The 22,364-nt window shown below is 41.8% G+C and overlaps 1 protein-coding gene across 12 annotated transcripts in view; it reads left to right on the forward strand.

Annotated features, from left to right (window-relative positions):
- Positions 1-22,364, forward strand: part of Ptprt (protein tyrosine phosphatase receptor type T) — a 1,119,809-nt gene that overhangs the window by 501,281 nt on the left and 596,164 nt on the right. For all 12 annotated transcript variants that reach the window (XM_029473981.2, XM_029473985.2, XM_029473982.2 and 9 more), the window contains exon 7: positions 2,248-2,541. In XM_029473981.2, coding sequence (XP_029329841.1) covers positions 2,248-2,541 — 294 coding nt within the window. The remainder of the gene's footprint in view (positions 1-2,247; positions 2,542-22,364) is intronic.

Genomic DNA, 22,364 nt, shown 5'->3' on the forward strand with positions numbered 1-22,364 from the left:
TGTAGAAATACTATGTATGTGTGAATAATAATTATAATATTTAAATTTAAAATATTTGTTCATTTTATTTTATGTGTATGAATGTTTAACCTGAGTGTGTGTTTGTGTACCACTTGTGTGCCAAGTGTCCATGGATGTTAAGCAAAGGTGTCAGAGCCCTGGAACTGGAGTTACAGATGGTAATAAGCCACCATGAGGATGCTGGGTCTGGGTCCTCTTCAAGAGCAAACAAATGCTGCTATCCACTAGGTTATCCAAATAAAATAGTTTTCAGAAAATAAAATATTTTCAGAAACAAATGGCCACTAGGTAAAGTATGGTGAGGCATACTGGTAATCCCTAAATTTGGACAGACAAGGCAAGAGAATCTGGCATTTGAGGCCAGCCTGGGATACACAGTGAGCCTAAGGCCAACTTGGCCTACATATGAAGACCCTGCATGGGGTTTGTGGATTTCATCCTACTTCACTATGCTGTGAGTTTGGCTAGGTCTGTTTGGTTAAGTATCTATTAACTAAGGAAGGTGCCACGCAGACCAGTTATCTGGTAACTTGGCATAACCTTTCCTTTGGCTCTTGCTGGGCTCATGTTGGCCAAGGACACTCTTTGCTGGTAGGAACCTATCAAGGTGAGGGAGAAGCTGAATTTTTGTTGCCTTATCTTTTTCCTATCTGTGTTTATATCATCATCTGCAGAGGATTTCTACTAATAATGTGTGGGAGCTGCAGGGGAACTAACTAGAAACCTCCTCTCTGTGAATGAGTTCTGAGCTCCCAGAGGTTCCCTGCAATATGTACCAGTAGAAAAGCAATTGGTTGTTTCACCCAGCTACCTACCATGACATTTACCAGCATGGCAAGATGTGGGGCAATAGTGTCAATGAAATCTTAGGCTTAACTATCAGCTGACTGATTGGACTTAAGGTTCCTTAATAGAAGGAAATTTAATGGCTGGTATTGTAAAACTATTCAGCTACCCATGGCTGGTGAGATTACAGACTCCAGAGGAGAATCTACTACAGCTGCATTTCTAGCCCAGTATAGTGCTTAACTATCTCCTACCTACTTAGCTTTATGCTCTCAGATACACCTTACACATTGCTCTTACACCTTATCAAAGAGAATTCTTTTTGCAGTAGATGGAGCTGATCTGTTACTCTTGCTATGATGAAACACCATGATCAAAGCAACCTATGGAGAAAAGGGCTTATTTGGCTTATACTTCCACACTGTAGTTCATCACTGAAGAAAGTCAGGACAGGAGCTCAAATAAGGCAGGAACCTGGAGGCAGGAGCTGATGCAGAGACCACAGACACATGCTGCTTAGTGGCTTGCTCTCATGGCTTGCTCAATCTGCTTTCTTTTAAAACCCACCATAAGCCTAGGACTGGCCCCGCTCCCTTTGGACTGAGCCTTCCCACAGCAAACACTAATTAAGTAAATGTCCCACAGACTTGCCTACAGCCTGATTTTTTTAATTAGGTATTTTCTTCATTTACCTTTCCAATGCTATCCCAAAAGTCCTCCATACCCCCCCTCACTCCCCTACCCACCCACTCCCATTTCTTGGCCCTGGTGTTCCCCTGTACTGAGGCATATAAATTTTTACAGCCTGATTTTTAAGGAGGCATTTCTTAATTGAGGATTCTTCCTCTCTGATGACTCTCGCTTGTGTCAAGTCAACATAAAGCAAACCAGCATACCCACGATTGGCAAAATCCAGAAAGCAATACAACCCTATTGGTATATCTATCTATAATACAAACCCTATAACTAAGGCTCAGAATAGAACTTGGAAGAGGAGGTGAAAGACTTTAAGAGCCACAGGTTGGGGGCATATGATGTGAGATGATGTCTTCTATATGAGACAGCTGTACCCATGACATTTCAATAGCATGGTCCTTAGACAAGACCAATATAATGACAACACCAGAGTAGATGGGAAAAATCTTACAAGGCTCCACTCCTAAATAAAGAGCTACAAGCAGGCACTTAGTGACTGCTGAGAGAGGGAGAATCAGCCCCTGAGAGAGGCTCAACCAGCCGTCCCTAAACACATATTCACACAAGTTAACACACACACTCACACACATGCGTACACATGCATACACACATGAATGTTTCACATCATACAAGTGGAGTTCACGGTCAACTTTCAGGAGTCGGTTCTTTCTTTTGCTGTGCTGTGGATCCATCTCAAGATGCCACTTAAAGCTGAAATTCCTTTGCTTGCCTGCTTTCTTTCAGAGCCTCCCACGCCCATTGCTCCCCCGGAACTACTGGCCGTGGGTGCCACCTACCTGTGGATTAAACCAAATGCCAACTCCATTATTGGGGATGGCCCCATCATACTGAAGGAGGTAGAATACCGCACAACCACAGGCACCTGGGCCGAGACCCACATCGTGGACTCTCCCAACTACAAGCTCTGGCATCTGGACCCTGATGTGGAGTATGAGATCCGGGTGCTGCTCACACGACCAGGCGAGGGGGGCACAGGACCACCAGGACCACCCCTAACTACCAGGACCAAATGTGCCGGTAAGGATGCTGTTCTTCTGACTGGCCCTCCTCTTGCCTTTTGGGCATAGGTCATTCCTAGTTTCTTTGGTGTGTATCTGCTTGCTTCCTTTTATGGAAAGACAATTAAGGGTTTGCTCAGACTTGAGAGACACTCTCAGTTCTGGCTATGATTCTGAGAACCTTCTGCCTCTGGTTGGTTAATGGAGATGCTCATCATGTTGAAAGTATTTCTGATGGGATATTGGCTCCATCATGTTGAGGAATCCTGGTGCCATTTGCATGTCTTTGAGGGGGGTCTTAGTTTGGTGTCACTGAGAGATTTTGCCTCTGACTGTCCAAAAGTCCCCATGTAGACTACATCCCTGCAGGCTTCTGGTTCCATTTGTGTATCTAACATGTATGGTTTGCTTGGCCCAGGACCAAACAAACTGGATCTGGTCATTTCTCTGGTGGATCCTGGTTCTACTTTTGTCTCTGAGGAGATCCTACTTCCAGCTATTTCTTTACAGTTTTCTGGCTCTGACAGTGTCTCAGAGCTGATTCTGAAATTGTCTTGGTCCCTGAGAACTACCTAACTCCAAATACTCTAGGGGATGCTGGTTTCTGCTTACGAGTCTGACTTGGTACTAGGGGCCTCTGGATTCTCCTTTACCTGAGGGTTTCTGACTCCAGTTGTTTTCCAGCTGTTCCTGGTTAAGAGCTGCTGGCTGTGGGTGTGACTAGGGTGTGTACAACTCTATCTATGAGGCCTTTTGGCTTTGCCTGTTGACTAAGATTGGATCTCTGAATGGAAGTTATGAAATTAAGGGAGACTGATGTTCATTTTTCTAAAACTCCCATTATCTTCTTATCACCCTCAAATACCATTCCCTGAAAGTACTTTTGTCCCATATATACACAAAGGGAGAGAGATGGTATTTTCTAACTTTATACAAAGCTCGGTGAATTGGCCAGTGGTCCAGTCAGGTTCTGGACTTGGGTTTTGGGTTCCAGAGCTTTGGATCATTCCTTACTCCATGATGAGTAGAGAGGTGTGTGCTGCTGATAACCCAAGCTCAGGGCTGCTGTGCTGCTGTGGCATGGGGCTTAGTGAAGCATGCAGCACAGACTTCTGAGGGAAAATGCACCAAAGATGTTTCTGAGGTGGAAGTGAACAATCTGTAGGTATAGAAACATGGAATACATCTGAGTATGCTGCCTCTGGCCTGTTATAATTTGACAGCTGTGTCCCTAAACTTGTTGGCCTTTGGTGCATCATACAATAAAGACCACAGGGCTTAGGAGGAAATGTAGGGGTAGAGGTACCCCCTGTATCCTTAGTAACACATACGCAGGAGAGCACAATTTTAGACATCAAGTGGATCAGAACATGCAAAACACTATAATGCAGATAGCCAACATCTCAGGAACAGCTTGTTATTTGCTTTTATACAAGTGGTAGGGGGTTTCAGCCTGTGAGTAACTGGATAGCAGGAAAAGGACATCTGAACTAGATGGAAAGGAACCTCTAGGTACAAATGGATGTGTCTTACAATGTGGTGAACTGAGGAATTAGTCAGGTGGTGGTGTGTGTGTTTCTGTGTGGCTTAGGTTTTTTACTTCACTTCTGTCTTTGGTCAGCACAGTCACAGATGGGCAGATGTAGCATGTGCTCTGTGCTTACATTGTTCCCTCATTGATCAATTGTTTAGGAGCAAACTTGAGTTTCCAGTTGTTTGTGAACCGATTTGAGTGGCTGAGTTGACAGTGGCTAATCTTAGGCATCTCAGGAGTGCATCCAATAGTGTGAAAGCCAAGGAGCTCCAACATCTCATGGCTCAGACTTACTCCTTGGAAAGTTATTGAACAACTATGATGAACAGAGAGTCCATTTTCCCAACGATTTCTCTAAACTGGTCTTTGGTAAAATTCCTCATTGAAACCTGATTACGAAGCTGACTGCTTTCAGAGGACATAAGGGTACATTATTAAGCCGGATAATACCTTAACTCAGCTCTGCACTATAATAGTCATCCATAAAAATAATTGATTTGAACCTGTTGACAAGACTTCCCCTTTTTCCACAAGGTAAATGTAAGGCTTTGGAGGGGGTTCTGATCTTTAGAAATGATATTCAAAGCACTTTCAAAGCCCCTGTGGGCTTATTTGCTCATGATCATATAATGCAGTTAGAAATTCAATTGCGAGATGATCATCTCAATAAAAATTTATAACCTATTGCAAACAGTTGCCACGACTGTAGAAAGGACTTTACATGTGACAGACACAGTGGTCTGACTATCACTATAAAAATTATGAGTTGAAATGTTGTTTGTGGTATTGTATTTCCAGAAATGTTGGTGTTTAAGTAAGTTAGGCTTAAAGCTCAAATAGCCTATATTCTACAAAATGTGTCATAAAGAAAATAATCTTTTTTCCCATCACCACTGATGGTAGAATGTTCTTTGCTTCATAATTAATTTTTCAGAGAATCCAGGGCTGATATCCATTTGTAGATGTTCTTTATTACCGTTGGTATTGGGAGTTTTCTCCCCTCTCCCTATTCTATTATTAATCACACTGGAAATGTACTCATTATTTTGCAAAACAGAAAATGAGGGTGTGCAGAGTGTGGAAAGTATAATTTCTGCCCAGAGGAATTTACAGACTTGGTAGATATTCTAGACACTTTTTTAAAAAAAGGGTAAGATATAAAAATGAAGTTTGAGTGTTAAAATAGTGTACTTTGTGAGAATGGGGTGAGCAATGTCCATAGAGGCATCTGGAGCAGTGTGTCTCAGTGTGGGGTTCCTGGACCAGTAGCATCAGTGTTGCTAGAGACTGGACACTTTTGTTACCTCAGTTCTTAAGTTGAACCCTAGGTCTCCCTAGGATGGTGTAGGATATGGAGCCTTTTGGAGTGACTTGGTTATAGGTAGATTTGTACCATGTGAAAGAGGCCCCAACATTCATGCTCATTCACCATATGCAGGCACAATGAGAAGACTGGTCTGTGAGCCAACAGTCAGCCCTTTCCCAGCACTGTGCAAACAAAGGTTCTGTTGTTTATAAATAACATATTCTATAATATTGTGTCACAGTAACCAAAAAAGATTAAGTTCTTAATTAGTTAAGAATTAAGTAGATCCAGTCCTAATCTCTCTGTACCCAATGAATAGGAAAGTACAAGAGTGAGGGCTGGCAATCAGAAGCCCTAACTCACACAGAGTCACACACAAACTGTGGTGCATTGGCTTGCCCTCTGGGGGCAGACCCACTGACTGTGTAACTTCATCTTTAAGTCAGCTCTGAGAGGTAGACAAGGGGAATACTGAGACTCAGATAATTGGCTCAAGGCTACACAGTGTGTAAGTGCTTAAAGCCAAGTCTCTTGACTCTAAGGATCTCCCCGCCACTGATTTGATAGAGTCTCTAGCCCTGGGTTGGGGGTGGTTCCTCTGCTCACAAGTGTCCTCTCAAGTATGGGGTTGGGTAGTAACTATGGAGACAAGCTATAAATGAATGGCTGTGTTTGTCTTTTATACCAAACACTTACTCATTCTCTTCTGTGAGCCAAACTTTGCTCTAGGCAGTGGTAGAAGAGGCCAGCTTGGAAAGGACAGGACAGGACAGGCAGGGGAGAAGCTTGGCCATGGGTAGGTATAACTAAGCTTCAAAAAGATATCAGGGCAACCAAGTCTGTGATGGCAAGTAAGGGTATGTTCTTGTTCTATTGTGTATAACAAGTCACAACCTGATAGATCCTTGGCATTATAAGGCTGAGACTTACACTTGAGGGTGGAACATTTAGGAGTTTATCTGAAGAGTGTCCCAGACCAATGAGTCAGGAGCTCAGAGCACACTTTTAGCTAATTATACCATAGACAGATTCCCAAGGAGCTGTAAATGTGGGGATGGGTGAAGGGGATCTAAGGTGATATCTCCAGCTTGTTGGTATAGGCGACTGAGACATGAGAGGAGAACTGTATTCTGAGATGGGAAGTACTGAAGATGGCTATAGGAGTGAATAGGATGTGGTTAGGGGAAGATGAATAGCAGCCAATGGGGATATAGTCATCTGGAGCTTAAGAAAACTGAGCTCTGTCCATGAGGACTCCCCCAACTTCACCTGGACATTAAGGTAGGAGCCTCCTTAGCACTGATGAAATCAGTTTTTCATTCTCTCCATCTTCTTGCTGTCCCCTTAAGATGCTTCATTCATTTTTAATTCATCATTTTGTTCCTTTATCTCATTTTAATCATTCATCATCCTCCCTGAGATAAAGGCCTAGGGGCAAAGACAATGATGTATATCAAAGTGTTTTTGAAAAGCTCAAAATGCTCTTTAGACGCCTGTAATGAAACCAATCACTATCTGTTGATGGTGTTATGCATGGTATTATTGTGAGTTGTTACATACAGACAAGAAGGCTGGCCTGTTTGTTTTTAGCATGAGCACCCATTGAGATTGTGGGTCATGTACTCTTGTTCTTTTTCCTCTCATAGGGAGTACCATTTCTGAACATGATGCTCACAGTGCAGTCTACATTCTGGGTAGCCTTCTTATCTAGAACACTGGGTGTTTTCCTCTAGCATATTCCACACAGCAGGCATCTAGGCAGAGATGGGAGGTTAGGGATGCTGGATAATAGATAGCTCACTTTAAACCTTGACTCTAAAGGGAAGGCTACACTATCCTCACAGACCATTTCCCTGGTGAAGCAACTGAGCTATTACTATTTTCTCTATGTACTCAGTGATAACTTAATTGCCACACAATTCATCTTGGGGGTCACACCCTTTAGGCTCCAAGTACAGGCAGTTAGACATTGTGGGGCATATCTGTAACTCCAGCATGCTGGAGACTGTGGAAAGGAAGTTATGAGTTGAAGGCCAGCCTGGGCTATGTAGCAGTATCTTATATGGAAAAGAGAAAAAGTATGACTAGGAGGCAGGCTCTTGTGTGAATCATTTGGAGGTTTTAAAGAACCCTGAAGACAATGGCACTGAGAAATGTTACCCAGGTCATTAATTGGGAAAAACAAGAGGTACCATATGGACTCAGCCTGGCTTGGCATCTCTTCTGTAGGTATCAGTTTTAACAGCCTCACCACCAGCATGCTGGTTTCCTGAAAGAATCATCTAGCACCACACAGAAGAGACTCCACCACATGTCACTCAAGATCCACTTCCCCACAACAGCCACATGTAGGCCTTGGTTTTGCTGTCTGCCAGCATTTCTCGTTATCTCAAAATCAGGGTGTTGGAACCTTAAGCTGTGCCTCTTCTCCTCTTGAAATCTCTCCCCTTGCTTCTCAAATCCCAGCTGAAGCCAGACCCCAAGCAGCTCTCTTCACACCCCTGTTATAGTCACCAATCCATTCAGTAAGCTGGATGATTGTCCCGTCCTAACATGATTGCTGGTTCCTATAAATCAAAGACCCACTTGCCTGAGAGCCCACTTCACCGTAGTCCAGCAAAGTTCCGATTCCCCAAGTGGAAACTCACTCCACCCACGTGGTTGGAATTGCCTGCTCTGCAGCTGATTTGAAGGGCTCTCTTTCTGTTCCCGTCACCTGAGGGCTGATTGCACGCTATATTTTATTTACATATTTATGGGTTTCTACTTGAAATGATATGTGTCTAGTTCTCTCTTTTCTCCAGAGGGATAAAATGGAGGAATTCAAATTGCTGAGCTCAATGAAGTGAGAGTCATCATTAGAATTTAGTGAAAAGGATATGGGTCTTAGAGCCAAAGAGAATCTGTTTTTTATTTCAAGCAGGACATTTGCTAGCTGGATGACCAGGGATGTATTACCTCACCTCTCCATGCCTTCACTTCTTTTCTTCCATTAAAAGAAGATTATATCACATCACCCCACCCCCAGAGCTTCAGTAAGGACTGTGCCTAGCAGAGACACTAATAGAGCCTTTGATGAACATAAATTAGAATGGAATCTCAGACCTGGAAAGAGGGTTTTTAAACGTGGACTAATTTTGTTCCTTGAGCATGATAGATCCTATCATAAGAGCATTTCTGTAGTACTGTGCTTAACATAGAAGATCTGATGTCTTTGGGAAGATGGGATGCTTGTAGCTGTGCAGTTATCTGTGGTCCTCTCTGAGTAGCTTTGATGGTACCTGATGGTGGAGATAGAGTGCAGAGGATGGGGATTGGTCTTTCTCTGGGTTCTGTCCAGAGGCCCAGGCAAGGTAGAGACACGTGCCATTTAGATCCCTTTCTCTTCTAGAAGGTCGAGGAACATAAGAACGAGGCCTTGCCAGTTAAGAAAGAAAGGGTCAAGGAGAGTCCTGAAACCCTAAAGATAGCATCTTCAGGGGTCTCTTTTCTCAAAGAGGACACTAGGGTCAGTGTAGAAAGGTCTTTCATTCTAGAGAACAATTCTGCATCAGAGCAGAGTGAGAAAGGCAAAAAATACTTAAGTGTCTTCAAAAATAGGACAAGTTCATTTCACTATGCCCTGGGACCTTTTCTTTTTTTCTTTTCTTTTCTCTTTTCATTGCTATAAGCTTTGCTGAACCATCTGTAATGTGATGGTGTGTATATGTCAGGGAGCAGATGTGGCATAATTTGGCTCAGGGCATTGAACTACCTTCTGAGTGAATGTTATTATGAATATACAATCTCTTCCTCACTGTGGTCCTGCTCTATAGTCAGGTGAAATCATCCAGAAAGCTTAAGGGAACATGGCAAGGTTAGCCAATGAAAAAATATCAAATCCTCATCCCATCCAAAATGAAATAATAGAATCAACAGATTTTAAAGATCAGTGACAAAAACTTCATACATGCCACAGCATGCTCAAAGGGACATTGCTGCTGATACAATGCAAACTCAGACTAGAGACAACTACAAAACATATATTATGACCATTGTTTCCTCAGAAAGAGGAAAGGATTGGTTATGTCATCTCTCTTTGTTTTCTCTAGTGTTCCTATACTGCCCTCTTCACTTGTGGTATAGAACCATGGCCTGCTATTTCATCATTTCTAGAGCCTCCATGAGAACCAAAAGGTGTCTTCTCCGGGGTCCAAGAGGTCTATCTTCTCTTCTTGCAGACTCCTCTCCTCTTCCATCACATGCTGCCTTGGAGCCTTCCTTCCTTGGTTTATGAAAGAGGTGGCTGTAAGGTTACAGCCCTTTCTCTTAAAACCCACACTTCATAATCGCAGATACTTTCTTCCCCCTACTCCCACTGCATATTGTATAAAGAGTATGGTGTTGGGAGGGTGTGGTGAGGGTCCAACTGGGTACCTCCTTGCAACCTCTGGAAAGGATGGCTGGTGGTACCTTGCTCTTCTCTGCAGAATGCCATCTTTTTAAATCTGCTCATTAGTGGTCATAAAGCAAATTCCAGGGCAACAACAACAAGAGCATCATTCTGCATTCTCCCACACTTACATACTCCTGCCAGCCTCTCCTCTCTAGGGGCTTGGGGCTTCCTAGAAGCTGAAGCACAAGGAGAAGTTGACCAATTCTACCCCAATCTCTCTCAATCCTAAAGGTTCAGATCTGAGGAAAAACTGAGCCACACAGCCACATAGACAGTCACACAGAGACACAGACACAATACATACACACAAACACACACACACACACACACACAAACACAATGGTAATGAGAGCTGTGTGGTCCTGTGAGTATGCTTGTCCCATGGGAAGTAACACTATTAGGAGGTTTGGCCTTGTTGGAATAAGTGTGGCCTTGTTGGAGGAAGTGTGTCACCTGTAAGTGGGCTTTGAAGGCTCCTAGAATTCAAGAGAGTCTTCTCCTGGCTACATATGGATCAAGATGTAAAACTCTCAGCTTCTTCTCCATCAGCATGTCTGCCTTGAAGCTGCCATGCTTCCCACCATGATGACAGTGGACTGAACCTCTGAAACTGTAAGCCAGCCCCAACTAAATGTTTGCCTTTATATGAGTTACCTTGTTCATGGTGTCTCTTCACAGCAGTAAAACCTTAATTAAGACAAGAGCTAATACTATTTATGTATCAAGATAATTCAATGAAAACAGCCCCTATCTATATTAAAGTTGGGGTCAATTACTCCTGAAGCTCTAAAAGCTTAAGGTAATAAATACAGCGGATGGATGGTTGTTCTAAAGCAAACAGTGTCTGTCATCATGAATATCTGACGTCTGTAGCTTGCATAGCATGAGGTTGGCAGTGGGTAGCTTGAAATTCTTGCCACAGCCTTCAGGGCAGTTATAATTTCTTCCAGTGGCTATGAGACAGATAACATGACCACAGTCACACATCTGCCCAACTGGCAGAGCCAGGAATTGAACCTTTAATATGTAGTGATGTCTTGACTTCCTTCCTGCTGTTGTGGTCAAACACCTGCCAAACCCTGCAGGAGGGGCCAGTATAAGCCCCTTGCTGCCAACTCTCACACCTACGTTCATTCCCCGGGGCTCAAATGGTAGAAGGTGAGAATCACAATTGCCACAAGTTGCCCTCTGGCCTGTGAATTGTGTGAACACACAGAAAATAAATTAGAAAAATTAAAACAACAACTTTTAAGAAACAACCTAAGCAAAGGAAGGCTTAGTTTGGCTTATGGTTCAAAGACACAGTGCATCATGGAGGGGAGGTTAAGGCAGCAGGAGCCTGAAGCAACTTCTTCCATCACATTGGTAGTCACAGGTGGGGGTGGGGAAAACTGCTACTCAATCCCCTGTGATTGGCTACAGTCAAGGATTCCCATAACCACAATGGACCTGATTATTATGGTCCTTACACATCAATTATCACAGGGGATATCTACATCCTCATCTCCCAAGTGATTCTAGATCCTGTCAAATTAACAACAAAACTAAGATCAGGAGCTACCAAGCTGTCTAATGTTAGCCTCAGAATTCAGTGTGGTTATCAAAGCATCATATACCATGGCCAAGTGGGGCTTCTCTCAGAATATGGTGAGATATCAGAAAAACTACTGGTATGATATTTCTTTCTAGTGGTCAGAGGATAAAACCATATGATCCTCTCAGGAGAGGCTGGGAAGTAATTTGAAAGAAATTCACCCTTCATTACTGATCAGAATCCTTAGTGAGCTGGCAATGGGAAGGCGCTTTCTTATTTCAAGTGGAAAATGTTCTTATAGTCTCAAAGCCCAAGAGACTAAAGCAAACTTTAAAAAAAAGGGAGAAAAAACTAGTAGAAATACTAATGTATTTCAGTCTTGTAGTTGGACCAAGCAAATAAATAAAAATCAATAGTTACATGCCAGTAGTAAGTGATACAAAAATAAAATGAAATATATCATATTCCCAAACACAATTAAAATATAAATGCTTATGAATAAAGTAAGAAAGGCTCAGAATCTGTATGAAAATACACACACCTCTGAAATGTTATTGAGGACAATTAAACAAGACTGGAATAAATGGAGCCATATATCATGCCACTGGGTTAGCAAATTTAGTACTGTGAAGATATCACTGTTCCCAAATTAATTTATAGGTTTAATATAATTTGCAATCAAACTCCTAATGTGATTCTTTTTGGAACTTAACAAAGCAATTTAAAAATTGATCAGAAATAATAGCCAGGGGGAGTAATCCAGACCACTTAAAAAATAGCAGGAGGAGGAGATTTCTCTGAGATAAAAGTATTTATAATCACTATAATAATTAAAGCCCTCCATAGAATACAATCTATGGAGAAACAGTGTTTAGAGATTTATCTGATTGTGTAAGTTCTTAATAAATTGCACATGCTTAATAAATAGCATGTAATATAAATAATTTGGGAAATGGAATTTTTGGTATGTAGCATGATATACTAAATAAATTACAGATAGATTAGACACTCAAAAGTATAGATGAAGGTAATAAGTAAGAGAAAATAAAGAAGGGATGTTCTTTTATTAGGCAGGAGGCTCATTTCCTTAAATGTAAGCAGAAGCACCATCAAGATTGTGCTTATAAAGTTCACTATTCAGGAAAAGATGAAGGCCAAGGGATGTCTGTGGTGGATACTGACAGTACTCACAAATCAAATGGGTTAAGAGGCTACAGGAAAAGCTGCGGCAAAATGAGAACCAAGGGCAAATACCCCTGTAGAAAGTGCTGTGGTCACTAAAATGTGATCATGTTGATAGATAAACAGATGAATGGCACAAACAGATCCATGCAATGAAAATGTCAAAGGGGCAAGGCTTGGCGATGAGTTAGTAGGTGAAGTGTCTACTATGCAAGAATGAGGGGTAGATTCCCAGAACCACGTAAAGTCCTAGAGTACTGATGATGCCCATCTTTAACACCAGCACTGTGTAGGGTGGAGAAAGACGCACTCTTAGAGCTCCTTAGCCAGCCAGCTTAGCTGAATCAGTTCAGTGAGTCACTGTCTCAAATATTAAGGTGAAGAACAATTGAGGAATATGCCTCATGTCAACCACTGTCCTACATACATGCACATGCACACACATCTGCACGTGCACACACACACACACATACACACACGCATGCACATCTATATGCACCACACGTGCACATACACAGATAAGAATGCTGAAATACCCAATAAAATGTCCAGTGTTGCAGTTAATTAAATGGTTTCTTTTACCTGTAATATTACAAGAGTCTGTGTCTTGATTAATAATAACCAGCATGGTGAAGAAACAACAAAGTGAACTCCTCTTTATAACATTATTTTTTCTTCATTAATTAATTAGTTTATGTATTCACTTTACATCCCCATCACAGACGCCCTCCCTCCTCTCCTCTTAGTCACACCCTCACAAACCCCTTCCCTTCTCCTCAGGAAAGGGGAAGTTCCCTATAGGTACCAACCCAGCCTGGCACATCAAACAGGAGGTTCTGCAGGTAGGCTGACTGGCACTGGTGCTGAGGAGAGTTCCCTAATTTTTTTCTAAAAAAAAAATAATAATAATCAGAACTCGCAGAAAGAGTTCTACATCGAGGCCATTGCTGCATTATTTATAAGGGCAAAAACTTGCAAATCACGTAACAGAAACACAATAGGAAAATACTTAAATAATGTGTGGAACATGCACACAGTACAATTTTCTGCTAGGTTGTACGAACCACATTCCCAATGATAGTATTCAAGCCATAAGATGAACAATTCAGCTTACAAAAATGCTCTTCTGGGAGACCATGGTTTGGTTCCTGGCTTCTTTATGGTGGTTCACAACTGTCTGTAATTCTAGTCACAGGGGATCCAATTCTGGCCTCTTCCAGTACCAAATATGCACATGGTACACAGACACACATGTAGGCAAATCACCCTTGCACGTGAAAATGAATATGAATTTAAAAACTACATATGTAAACACTGTCCCAATGTGGAGTAATTTATCTGAGAGAATTATGAAGTATAGAAGATAACCCCACGCTGTATCCTGCCAGAGATAACCAGACTACAGGGCCCTCCATCATACCAGCCTAGGAGTTTGAACCCTTCCTTTTAACTATAGTTTCCAGAAGAAGAACAAAAAGCCACATCTATGATAAAGATTTTTATATGGTTGATTGGCTGATTAGAAACATCTATGATTATAGCATTGGAAAGCTGCAGAATTAGAGCCAGTCTATGTTAGATTTCCTCTTTATAGCCACTCATTACCTATCTCACTGTCTGCATCGTCCTCGTGACTCACATGAGACCCCTTGGGATGTACTAAGAGATCACTAGCTTCCACCAGCCACACTCAAATAGTGTCATCAGATAGCAACCCAGTCCTGTCTTAGAGATTTCCCCTCCTTGTTATAACCTGGCTACCTGGTCTCCCCACACTTGTATTTAGAGAATGTCTTCATTATTTTACTTTGTCCTGTTTTGTAACTATAATAGCTTCAAGAAGCAGCTTATATGTTAGGACACAATATTTGAGATAAACTTTATCTGTATTCTGGAGTTCTGGTCATTCATATTTGACACCAAAATAAATGATCTTTTTTTCCCTTTGAGGTAAAGGCTGTGTTTCTACATTGACAGTTTTCCCAGCTCTTAGCAGGACTAGCCGACCATAGATGGGGCCATTCCTCCACTCACCCAGAGCTCCATGAACACAGTGCTTCTTCTTCCTCAGTGCATGTCTTGGTGCTTGATGGAACAAGCAAGAGTTTGCTTAGCAAATGAATCCAACTATTCCTGAACCTGGAAAGTCAGCACACAGAGATTAGATTTTCATCTCCCATGTTCCCTCTCCCACATCACAACACAGATATCAAAGTTTTTCTTTTTCTCAGTGCCGATTATTGAACATATGGATTTGCATGTACTAGGCACATACTCTTCCTCTGAACTAGATTTCCATCCCCCTTATGTATTAGTTATCTCTAAAGGAACAGACCTGATTGAATGCATACATATTAAAAGGATATTTATAAAAGCAACTCGCAGGCTGAAGCCCAAGCAATCTAACAGTGGCTGTCTCCTGGTAGACAGGCCAAGAATACACGAGTTATTCTGTCCATGAAAGTGGATGTTTGAGCTGTCCTGATTTGGTGGTAGAGTCCCCAGAGAATTCTTACAGAGCCACTGGCCAATGGTCCCTTTGGAATCCTTAAGCCATAGGTTCTAATACCAGCAAAGGAATGCCTCAGCCACAGGAGAGATGACCTGGACAGCAGTAGTGGAGGCAAGCAGGCAAAAAGCAAAGGTTTCTTTTTATCCAGGTCCCATTATGTGAGTTCTCATCAGAGGTGTGGCCCAGGTGTAGGTGGGTCTTCTGACCTCACATGATCAATATTTGGGATGTGTCTCCCCAATTTAGGTGATCCACTCAGGGAATGGTACATCTGCCCATTCTGAGATACGCCCAGGTACATAGGTTTTATTTGATTCTGGATGTAGTCAGTCAAGTTGACAATTAAGATTAGTCATTATACCTTTTGTTGTTGTTTTGTTTTTTGGCTTTTTTTTTGTTTTTGTTTTGTGTGTGTGTGTGTGTGTGTGTGTGTGTGTGTGTGTGTTTGAGACAGTATCTCACTACAAATTAACTCTATAACCCAAACTGATTTTATACTTGGCATCCTCCTGCCTCAGCATCCCCATCCAAAGCAATGGAGAGTTCAGGCATAATATGCCTGGTCAGACTGCAGTCATGTTGTGCTTGATACAAAGCAATTGACTTGCTCCAGGCTCAAGGTCCAATGCTCTGTGCATATCTCTTGCAGAGTTGAACAATGGGTTGGCATAGCTTGGCTAATTTTGAGATGAAAGGTCTAAGTTGCTGAAAACTCCTTAATATGTTTTCAGTATAACTGTTTACACAGGCATGCTTGCACGTGTGCGCACACACACACACATACACACACTCAGATATTGAAATTATAGGTCACTATAAATGTTTTATTTTTGATTCACTAAACTGCATAAAATTTACACAATTAAAAGTGCCTTCCCCTTAGGGTCAAATATGTCTATAAAGGAATGGTTATAAACCGTAAAACACTCTGTACAAATGTGAGAGGCTTATTTCTAATTAAATTTAACAAATTGGTGGTATTGTGAGAAAGCTACAGGCTAGTTCTACATTGCTAAGTCCCTAAGCTGCAAATGGAGCAAGAGCTGGCTTTGTTTTCAAGGTTCATCTGACTTTGGACCCAGATCCATTCATTTGCGTGCTGGGTGGCCTAGCACAATTTGCTCGACTGCTCTAAATCTCTTCACCACCTGTTCACCAAAGATACTATTGCCACATTGGGAAGTAGTGAGAGGTTTTGGGAAGGGCTAAGAATATACTTGTGAACTTACCTCCTTGAACCTGCCCGTACCCCTGCAAGGCATGAGGTAGATATGCCGTCACTGTCACTACCAAGGCCAGAGAGCTTAGATTTCCTCTGTGTCACACAGCCTGAAGTCTGAGTGCAGAGGACCTTGCTTTTTAGTCTCCCTGACAGTATTACTCTGACATTGAGCATCAGGGCCTGAGTTTAGTAGGAGCTTAGCACATCTGGGCTTGCAGTGCTTTAAAACCCTAGAGATAGTCACTTCTATCCACATCCCCTCACCAGATAGCTCACTGCTGTGAGCCAAGGGACAAAGGGAAGATGAAAGATGACTACTACATCCACAAAGGAACCTACCGTCACAGGCAGGGGGACATCAGACTAGAAAGAAGCCCCAGATACGTTATTCAGCATGGCACATTCTGAAATGTTAAGTCCCTCTCACACACGGAAGGATGGGAGAGTTGTTCAACGTATGAGTCTGGCTTGGTATGGAGAGCTCTTCCATGGGTTCCATTTTGCAGGCACCAAGGGTAACTAACTCATGTGTCATTCTGAGCATCAGGAAGGTGAGTGTGCCAGGAGCTAGCCTGAGGAAGCATGTGAGAGAAGGTAGTGGGTCTATAAAGCCTGAGTGGTAGGACATCCACCCTTTACTGTCATGTAGATGTCCCCTATGAAACACAACAGTGGCAGCAGAGGGTGAGCCTTCCAACCAGCTGACTAAGGTCCAAGAGCAAGTACAGCCACTCTGGGCTTCTCCTTTTTACCTCTTGCCCTTGAAATAACACATTATCAAATTGTTATAAGCTGAAAACAACTTTTTTTTTTTTTAGTGAACTAAAATATATCCCATATTCCAATTAGATGAGTTTTTGCTTGTGAGCATCCCTTCATGTCACTGACATAAATCTCATGGCATCATGGCCTGTGTGCCATATGTGATCCCTGCCTGTCACTCAACATCAGAAAGTAAATATTTTATAAGTTTTTGTGGAATTTGCACCCTGTTTGAATGGCTCTTTGGTGACCCAGGAGTCTAATTACCCCAATTTGCTAAATGATTCCTATGTAGCTTCATATTTAGGCATCCCCACAACCTCGCTTTACTGCCATCCTATAGCCTTCTGCTTGAACACTTCCTTAAACAAAGTTTCAAGGAAGATATTATAAGACAGAGACATCCTTATGGCTCTTGCTGTACTTCACAGATTGCCTCCAATGATATGAGCAGTTCAGTGTAAGCTTGCCAGGATTGTGTACTGTCAATTTGTTTAATTTTGCCCATTTCACAGGCAGAAAACTGGGATCCCAGGTTTACTCCAATTTACCTTTATGCCTCAGAACTTAGGGCTTGATGTGTTCTACCACAAGGCAAGCATTCCAAGTAACTCTTCTGCATCTCTCCTGTGCTTTTTATTTTGAGACAAGGTCTCACTAAATTGCCCGGGCTAGCTCTGAACTCACTTCTCAGCCTAGGCTGACCCTGGAGACCCTCCTTCCTTTACTCTCCCCTTATCTCCAGTCTCTATCTACCTCCTCCTCCTCCTCCTCCTCCTCCTCCTCCTCCTCCTCCTCCTCCTCCTCCTCCTCCTCCTCCTCCTCCTTCTTCTTCTTCTTCTTCTTCTTCTTCTTCTTCTTCTTCTTCTTCTTCTTCTTCTTCTTCCTTACATGTGCCAACTGCTTCCATCTTTTTCCTTTCCCTCAGAAGTACAGGGTAGAAGAGATGTGTGGCTTAGTAGTAGAACAAATGCTTACAGTGAGCAAAACCCTAACTTTGCTCTCTAGCACCACAAACCCCCAAACTAATAGAAAAAAATGTGCTGCAAGCTCTTTCCAGCCTAGGGTCTTTGCCTGAGCTGTTCCTTCTCCATGCAACGTTCTCTCTATGTGCACTTGCCCCTAACTAATTCATCATTATCTTTCGTATGTCAGCTTCACGTTTTGGTCTAAGCTAGCCTTTTCTTCACTCTCCTTTTAAAGCACTTAAAACACTGCCCATCTGCTCATTTGTGTGTCTGCTTGATTATCATATGTCATTTTCATTTGATGGTACATCTCCAAGGACAGAGCTCCCTGCTCTTTTCTGGCTGGAATTGTATGTAGACACTCAACAAATGTGTGTCAAATGCATGAATTTTGTGAAGAGGTCTGTGCACACTGTAACCTAACTTGTAAAGTCAAAAAATACACAGTCAGAAATGAAAATGGGCCCATGTAGTATCACTCAACAGAAATAGATGTTGCCAAGGTGGCATTTCTAATGGGTCTTGCCATTCACTGAACTTATTAGTGGGTATTTGACAAGTTATCCCAGCGCCAATGGGAAGAGATGGTAAGACAGTCCTATAGAGGACAGATAAGATGGAACACTGGAATGGGAGGAGCCATTATTGTAAAGCCAGAGGCTTTGCAAACACAGAATCAACACAGTAGGAGCTTCCTTTAGGAGGAGAGGACAGCCCTGTCCATGTGTGGCAGCACTGTGAATGCAGAGCATTGACCTTTCTAACTTTCCATTGCTCTTTCTGAGCCAGATCTCATGACCTCCATAGTAAGCTGAGATTAACTCAGTGATCCCTCCTGATGGATACAGGTGGTAATCCTGAGGGTAAAAAAGATTAAGTAATAGTCTTATTATTCCAACTGGAATTTCATAATGGTTATGAAACAGCCCCTTCTAGATCCACATTCTCTTTCCTCTGCCCTCCACCTACTACAGAGGTTTCTGTAGCCTCTGATTCATGGAATTAACCAGATATTGGGGCAGGGGTGGAAACCATGGGTTAAAGGAAGCAGGAATTCTAATTAATTGAAACTTTTTTTTATTTGAAGGTTAAGCAGCAGATGCATTTAAACTTGACCCTGACCATTTTATATGGGATGATATATTAACTAAACACAATAAAACTGAGCCCAGAGGACTAGCTCTGAGAAGAAAGAAGTCAATAATATGACTCTCAAATTGCCTCTTACAGTTGGTATGCGTGTTTGACGGCTCCCATACCCACTGAAACATTCAATTCCATACCCACTTAGACATTCAAAGACACTAGATACTTCATGGATATTAAAAAACCAGTGTTCTGTCTTGAACACAGTAAATGTTATGTGTGCTAAAGATGGACCTCAGTTTCTTACTGCACATCTGGTAGATTTCAGACTAGATATATATACATCCTCAGTTAGGCATCATTATCAAGCTGTTCTGTATTGTGGGGAGTTGGGGGTTCTAAAAGAGTGAGCAATGGGACCCTTGTAATATGCCATGAAAAATACCTTAAGAATATAGCACTTGATTCTGGCCATATATTGTCAAGGACATAGGATAAGAGATTTTACGTGGAATAGTAATGGCCCTGTGGGGCTGGGCTGTGAAGTCTGGATGGCAGCCTGGGGTGCTGACTATGATGTTTTCTTGCAAGCTAGAGAGCCTCTAGCGCTCAGAGCTGTTCAGACATCTGCTGCACAGAGCAGAAAAGCAAAGGAAGGTGTTTACCATCTTCCTGGCGTGGTGGTGGTAGTAATGAAAGAAATATGTCTTCATTTTTATCTTGGAAGACACAGAAAAAAACACTAAAGTAGAATTCAAAAATAGCCCATAAATTCCTCCATTTGGACATACCCATTCTGAATTTCAGCACAGTTCTTTGCATTACAGCTTTTGTTTGTTGTTGTGTTGATTCTTGGATGCAAACACATTCATCTTCTTCCCCAAATTTGAGCCAATAGGTATATATTCTATGACTGGAATTTTTTTCTTAAGCAGTATGTGGTGTGGTGGTAGATCTTCCTTGTCAACTTGGCTGGATTTAGAATCAGTATAGAAGCACACCTCTGAATATAGTCTTCAGAAACATTTATCTGAGGAAGGAAGGCCCATCTTGAATGTGGCATCGCCATGTCATGGCTTGAGACACAGAACTACATTCAAAAGGGCAAAGTCAGCTGAGCACCAATGGTCATTACTTTTGCTTCCTGACTGATGACCTGCTGTGACGAGCTTCCTCATGTTCCAGATGCCCTGCCAGCCCTGTTGTGATAGACTGTATGCCCTCAAATTGAAACAAGATAAGACTTGGGAGGCAGAGGCAGGTGGATTTCTGAGTTCGAGGTCAGCCTGGTCTACAGAGTGAGTTCCAGGACAGCCAGGGCTACACAGAGAAACCCTGTCTCAAAAAACAAAACAAAACAAAACAACAATAACAAAAACAAACAAACAAAGAAACAAGATAAGTCTTTCCTCCTTTCAGTTGCTTTTTGTCTGTATTTAATACTTTAGTATGTTTTACTTATATAGAAAAACATACATTTAAGAATGCTATGTGTCAAGCATGGAAATTGGGATTGAAGGATGGAATAAAACAAACATAGCTGTATTTTGGTTTTGTTGTTTTTGTTTTGTTTTGTTTTATGGATCCTAAAGACCAATGGGGGAAGCAAATATTACATTTCATTCAAACACGGAAATTCTGCCCATCTTCATTATTTCTGGATTCCATGTTTGCACATTTATTTACCCATAAAATGTAACTGTAAACAGCAATGTCAATGTTATAGTTCCTTCTCTGTCATTTCATCCCTTGTAAGTACACACCAAACATTACAAAGTCTGACTTGTTTAATACATATATCCCCAATACAAACCTAGCTAGGTATCAAGCCTGCCTTCTTATTGTAGCTTAATACTGTAAAAAAAAAATATCATTTTGGTGGATCCCTGTATGTAACATTTTCTCTATTTTGGTGCTTTTTGATAGGAACTTTATTGTTTAAAATGTAGTGGTGAAGTTCCATCTTATGTCCCAGAAGGCTAGGACGTGCCTTCCAGAGACACGGGTATGGTGAATGAGCTCTGTTCAGGCATGAGCTAAGGTGCTGTTGTCTGTGAGTTCAGTGTTAATGATCAGTAATGTCTGTTAAGCATGATATCCATAAGCAGAAACACACACATAAAAGGGGACATGTATCCATCAGTTGACAATAATGATGTGACTAGAGGAATATAACCCAGCATTTTCTATAGGGACCAATTCTGTAATTCAGGGCAACTTTATTGAAAATTGCCTTGAGCATCAAGAATCCGCTATATGTCTGTGCCGCTCAGTAGAAGAGGACATTCAGGAATGGGGACATATGTTTAGGTTTTTTTGGCGTCAGTTATTTAAAACTATTAGATAAGCATAATTTTAAGACAAAATAACATCATTGCTGTCATAGAGATGCAGAGATGAGCATGATTTTATTTAATTCATGAATGAGGAAACTGATGAGTTAGTCAGCAGAGAGGATAACTTGAAGACCAGAATATCTGCATATCAGGAATATTGAAATGAATATGCAAATCAAGCAAAACTGGCCCTTTTCTTTGAGGGGAAAGTTGTCCCTCTTCCAGAAAGAACCATTTGCATGTCTATAGACAAGAATTATGCTGGATTGCTCTCAGTTAGCTACAGTTTCCAGAGTTCCCACAGCTCTATAGACGCAGCATCAGATAGATAGCAGGGGAGCAGGATTATAGACAAAGCATGTGTCCCAATAGAACTTTTTCCCCCCCACAGAATTCTAATAAATGTACTTAACCTACTTAGAGTATGTGGAAGACAAAAAAGCCGACTCTAAGGAACACCAACACCATAAGGGTGGGCTAAAGAGGCAGAGCCTGAAAACAAGGACTATCAAAAAAGGGGACAACCAGGACACAGCCTTAGGGTCAGCTGCAAGGTTGAGGATGGAAAACTGTCAACCATCTGAGGAATCACACTAAGATATGCTCAAAACACCCCTTTGGACCTGGCAGCATGGCAGTCAGTACTGAATTAGCACAGGCAGCTCTTATAGGACATAGCAGGCACAAGTGGTGTGAGTGGGTAGAATGGAAGCAGAAAGAAGAATTCTTTTAAGTCCTGGTATGCTGTCCATATGCCTGCGCAATTGATTATATCCCTGGATATATGATTTCTGGATATTTAAGTCTTTTTAAATATTCAAAAATTATAATTAATATCTTGATACACACACACAAACACATATACACACCCATACCTAATTTTTCCTTGAATAAATTCCTAGTAGTAGCTGAGCCACTGAGCCTTTCAATACTTTTTTGTTTTGTTTTGTTTTGTTTTGTTTTGT

This window comes from Mus caroli, unplaced genomic scaffold (assembly GCF_978045245.1).
Source record: "Mus caroli unplaced genomic scaffold, Mus_caroli_1 scaffold_2, whole genome shotgun sequence".
Taxonomy (NCBI): Eukaryota; Metazoa; Chordata; class Mammalia; order Rodentia; family Muridae; genus Mus; species Mus caroli.